We start from the raw sequence: 5885 nt of genomic DNA on the forward strand, positions 1-5885 counted from the left end.
AGTCCTGTGATGCATTTTTAAGCCCTGGTTCGGGAAAGGCGGAAAAAGTCGCAAGAAGCGTCTTCTGCCGTACATCTATCAAATGAATACATATAAAATTATGTAAAAACAGCACAGTGCAACGAAATAAAAAAAAGCTTTGACACAGAGACAAGGGAGTAACACATGCAGAAATCCATGTTACGCATTGTTGTGCTTTTTCACTTGTTTGTGTGAAGTAACCCAGAAGGTTGTCTCACTGTGGGAAGAGTGAGAAGCACAGGAGAGACAGATGGCACCAAAGCACATCCTAATTCCCAAAAGCACACATTGACAGATATCCGTTTCCCCCTGGTGCCCCAAAGGAGGAACTGCTACCAAATTGAAACGTTTGTGTCAATTTATAAACATTTACATTCTTTATAGAGTGACTGTTATGTCTTGTAAAATACAGTAGTGTTTGTAGAGCATATATTCAAAAACTCAAAAGGTTTACCCATGTTATGTCTCCAATGGTCATTTCTGTCCGTACGCTGTAAAACAAGAAAATCATGGGAGGAAAAAAAAAAACTGTCATGTAATCCGTCTCAATTTTCAAAATCTATCAATTTTGTGCATGTGACTCACCTCCCTATCACCCGATCTTTAGGAGCCGTGTTTGTTCTGACAATTATTATTACTACAGCAACAGAGAGAATTAAAACACACTCCCTTCCATACATCTCCCTACAACCTCCTCTCAGACAAGAGGCTTGCTAAATGAAAAATGGACATGCTTTAAGAAGTATTGATTCCAGCTTTAAACAAAGGTAGACTCAATATTATTGAGCCCTAAATACATCTTTGTTATCTGTGTCAGTGCACCAGCAACGGTGCTGTCCTCGTAATCGCAGACATAAAAATAATAGGGCTATTCCCCCAACATTGACTGAAGCAGACCTGTTTGGGCCCTTTGACCAAGTGATCCATCTATTGGCTTTGAGCATCTGCACAGACTGCAACGATGCTTTGGTTGTCTGTGCACAAGCTGAGAAGGAAAGACAAAAAGACAATGCTTTAGACAAAATGGCCATGGTTTGCATACTGTATTTACTGTTTTAAGATAAGAAGAATACAGTTTCAGATGTATATATATATCAGGAATACTTGTGCTTCAAAGCATAAATGCAAATTTACTTTCATCTACACCACAATAATAATACAATTATCTTACTCTCAGAATACTTTGGCATTGAACATTGACATCAAATGGATCAACTACAATAAACTGTAAAATAACCAACCCATTACAGTATTTACTTGGTGACAATTCAACACACAATTCAACAGATTTACAGTGCCCTCCATAAAGCGTTAGGATAGCAAACACAAAATTGCTTTTTTGCTGTACACAAGGCATCTGAAAATATGATTTAAAAAAATGAATGAGGCAAAAGTACATAATTTCATATTAACACAAAATGGGTTTAATGGAACCCTAAAATCACTGCTACACTTAGCGTAAATGTGTTGTAAATGTAAAAATTCTGTAATTTTGCCTCATAGTCATCTTTTATTAATATTTGCAGATGTCTTTAGTACAGCAAAGAGAAATTTTGACCTCAAATTAGAGATGTTGCAGCCCTTGAATGCTTCCATCATAAAGCTCACAGATTAATATTAAAATAATAATAATAATCATAGAATATTATTAGGCCACAGCAGAAGTAGAACCAACAGTGTCTTTAAATGGTTAAATATGAACTTTAAATTAATTAACATTCAAGCTACACTGCTAACGACGCCTGTGCCTTAAATAGACACTTTAAAGCACAGTTTGTCTGGTGCTTTTTTGCCAAATTTATTGCCCATATTAACAACAATAAGTGTAAGGCATTAATTCTATTCGATATCTCCAATGGAGTTGAGCATGCAAAATAACTATAATGTTAAACCTTTAAGGACAGTCCAGAAAGGAAGACTATGCATCTGGATTCGGTTACTTTTAAAAATTAAACTGATTTCCAATTCATCAATGAACTCCCAATTCATTTTCCTAAATTAAACTGAGATTAGACAGAAGTAGTGCAGCTATCCATCTATCCTCATATGTGTTTTTCCATGTGTTGAGAAAGATGGTGCGGGCGAGTGAAGGTGCGGAGACACCGCGGGCAGCTGTACGGCCTCTCGCCCGTGTGTGTTAGTTTGTGTAACTTCAGGTGCTGGGGCATGAGAAAACTCATCCCACACTCCATACACTTGTAGGGTCTGTGGCCCGTGTGACTGCGCCTGTGCTTGCTCAAGTCGCCCGAGTTGTTGAAGCGGCGGTCGCAGTCAGAACAGGCGAAGGGTTTTTCCCCTGTGTGTCTCCTCATGTGTTTGGTCAAATCGCCGGATTGGGCGTAGCTGGAGCCGCACTGCTCACAACGGTACGGTTTCTCGCCGGTGTGCGTGCGCATGTGGTTTTTCAGGTGCGAGATGCGGACAAAACGTTTGCTGCAGACGTTGCACTGGTACGGCCGTTCGCCCATGTGAATGCGTAGGTGTTTCTTGAGCACGTCCTCCCGTGAAAACGTCTTCGTACATTCTCTGCACTGCAGCATTCGCTCAGAGTTGTGCGCTCTTTGGTGGACCTTCACGTATCTCAGAGTGGAGAACATTTTGCCACAGTCTGGGCATGAAAATGCTTTTTCCTTAGAGTGAACTTGTTGGTGGATTCGAAGTGTCGATCGGTGGCTGAATCTCATCCCGCATTGGGGGCAAGGGTACGGCCTTTCCCCCGTGTGGGTTCGCAGATGACATCTGAGGTGGGCCATCCTTGCAAACTCTTTACCACATTCGGGGCACTTGTATGGCCGGTTCCCTGTATGTATGACTTTGTGTTTCCGCAGACTCCCCGTATCATGAAACCTACGGCCGCAGTCTTCGCAGACGCATGGCTTCTCACCAGCATGAGTGCATTTGTGTATCGTCAGACACTGAGGCATAGAGCAGTTCTTGCCACAATCTCGGCACAAATAGCCACGGTCCGTGCAAATGGGTTCGTCGACAGCCACCTTGGGTTTCTTCTCGTCCTCATGGCAGCGATGTGGTCCGAGACCCCAGACTCCAGCAAAGCTTTTACCGCATTTAGCACAGCTAATTTGTCCATCTTTACACACCGTGGCTAAGCCATGGCATCTTCGGCAGTGGTTTTGCAGGTTACCGATGTAATCGAAGCTACGATCACACTGCGGGCAGGTGTAGCGCTTTCGGATGGGTTTGGGCATAGGGAGGTGGGTCCTGCGCATGTGGGTCTCCAGCTGCCTCGGAGAGAAGAACCGATAGTGGCACGACGAGCAGTTGAGCATCCTGGAGGATATTTTAGAGCAGTTGTAGACTTTGTGGTTTTTCACCCATGCCAGGTATTCACTTCGATGGCACCATTTGAGGTGTTTGTCCAAGTATTTAAAGTCAGTGAAAGTCACACTGCAATGGGGACAAGGAAAAATCAGGGAGGGGGAAGCTGCGGAGAGGAAAAGGGACAGAAAAATATAATGTTAACTGATAAAGAAACAGTCTTGTGCAGTCAAATGTCAAGTCAAATTATCGCGCAAACCTCCTCTAAAACCAGCCAAGAAGGCTGCCTGACCAGGCTGGGACACCAACTAACACTGGTTTATGATTTATGATATGGTCATGAAGGTTAATATAGCGCATGTGACAGTATTAGCGGGTTGCAAACATGCAGATGTAAACAGAAGTGTCGTGTTGACTTAAGTAAAACACAAAATGTTCTTACCGGAAATACTAAACCTTTAGTTAATCTGCTGCATTTAGGCGGCAATGTATATTCGATTGGACTGCAGACTGTGTTGATTGTCCAGTGGACTGTCACAGCCCTCAGTGTACAGCATCCTACAACTCAAACAGGCGTCTTACACATACACCGCTAAAATCACACCAACACGTCTAATTATACTAGTGAAAATTTAGCGGACCTAGCGTAATTAGAACTGACTCTGTCTTTCAGGTGTGAAATACGTTAAATCGATGCTGGTTATAAATATTATGTAAAGCCAGCAACGACAACTCGTTTCAAAATAAGATCAACGCTGAGGCAATTTTTCAAAATAAAAGTGACTGAACCTTTTTTTTTTTCCTTTTTAGTGGACATATTCAAAACTTCCCAATAAAATAATTTTAAACTTAATAAAATCACGTAACTTATATATAATATGTTTTGACAACTTTCACACCGTTTCTTAGCATCTATATAATATATAATACAGCTAAATTCATCGAACACAAAAAAACAGATCTGTGCAGTTACTGTTTTTGGTTACACACAGCAGTAAGTAATTTTATTCTCAGACAAATTTTTAGAAGTAAGTAAGTGTTAAGTCAGGTACAAAAACAAAGACAACACAACCAACCAACCCTGGTAACCATTAATGGATGATATTTTATTATGGACAAACCGCATCAAAGGCATGTGCATAAACCACAGTAAAAACTGTAAAAGCATTGATTTTTCAAAATAAAAGTGACTGAACCTTTTTTTTTTTTCCTTTTTAGTGGACATATTCAAAACTTCCCAATAAAATAATTTTAAACTTAAAGGGGTCATATGATGCTGCTAAAAAGAACATTATTTTGTGTATTTGGTGTAATGACATTTGGGCGGCGTTATGTAAATCTTCCCACATAGTGAGGTAGATATGTGGGGGCGTGTTCGAACGAGCCGTTTTAGGTAGGTGTGGCTGACTCTTAACTTTTATAAAGAATATCTCTTTGGATTTGAGACTTTAGTCTTTGCAACTTTACAGATCTTCTTTATGCACCAAGAGCTTGTAACACTCCAAAGAGAAAGGAAAAAATGAAATCGCATCATATGACCCCTTTAATAAAATCACGTAACTTATATATAATATGTTTTGACAACTTTCACACCGTTTCTTAGCATCTATATAATATATAATACAGCTAAATTCATCGAACACAAAAAAACAGATCTGTGCAATTACTGTTTTTGGTTACACACAGCAGTAAGTAATTTTATTCTCAGACTAATTTTTAGAAGTAAGTAAGTGTTAAGTCAGGTACAAAAACAAAGACAACACAACCAACCAACCCTGGTAACCATTAATGGATGATATTTTATTATGGACAAACCGCATCAAAGGCATGTGCATAAACCACAGTAAAAACTGTAAAAGCATTTGAAAACGTCTGAACAGAACACAAAGCTTTCTTTACCATATTCGAAACCAAATCTGTTTTGGTTTTGCGCATAATTTATATCACAATAAGTTTTCCTGGTTTAACCTAACAAATTAACCAACTGTTAGCTTAAAATTGCTTTCTCTGGAGTGGAATCCGAGATAAACATATGGCTTCTCATGGTTTATGGTTTCTATTATTTACATTAAATAATCATAATGTCAAATGAACACTTTTCAAAATATCTTATAATTCACCATGACATTAATTCAAAAAAAAAAAAGTACTTTCTACATCAACATACATAAATACCAGTCAAAACAAAACGAAAACAAAAAACATCAAAAAAGCAAAACAACAGAAACTCCATATAAATGGCAATACTGTAACAAACTATAGTGTTTTCAGTGTTTCCTTCTCTTAATTTCATTACCTTATAGTGTCTCACCAGGAGCATCCTATATTTTAATGTTTACATTTCCATTGCACGTTTTGTTCAACAGATCTCATATATCTGGCTAAACATGACCCATCACTGAAATAAAAATTCTGCAGCAACCCAGCTTGGGTAATAAATTTCACTGATCAATGGAAGCAAAATATTAGTACACTGTTGATACATGCTGTAAGTTTTCCTACAAAAATTTAAGTAATATGAAATATTCAACGGTTGTTGAAACTAAAGTAGTGTAAGGAGGGAGACCAAAAAAAAAAAAAAAAAGAAG

At 38.9% G+C, this 5885-nt stretch overlaps 1 protein-coding gene across 1 annotated transcript in view; it reads right to left on the bottom strand.

Annotated features, from left to right (window-relative positions):
• Nucleotides 1-1766: 1766 nt before the first annotated feature.
• Nucleotides 1767-5885, bottom strand: part of LOC107723391 (zinc finger protein 501-like) — a 5052-nt gene continuing 933 nt past the window's right edge. The window contains exon 2 of the mRNA XM_016531972.1: nt 1767-3463. Coding sequence (XP_016387458.1) covers nt 2064-3463 — 1400 coding nt within the window. The 3' untranslated portion in view covers nt 1767-2063. The remainder of the gene's footprint in view (nt 3464-5885) is intronic.

The sequence above is a fragment of the Sinocyclocheilus rhinocerous genome, unplaced genomic scaffold (assembly GCF_001515625.1).
Source record: "Sinocyclocheilus rhinocerous isolate Xijiao unplaced genomic scaffold, SAMN03320098_v1.1 scaffold241, whole genome shotgun sequence".
In the NCBI taxonomy this organism is placed as follows: domain Eukaryota; kingdom Metazoa; phylum Chordata; class Actinopteri; order Cypriniformes; family Cyprinidae; genus Sinocyclocheilus; species Sinocyclocheilus rhinocerous.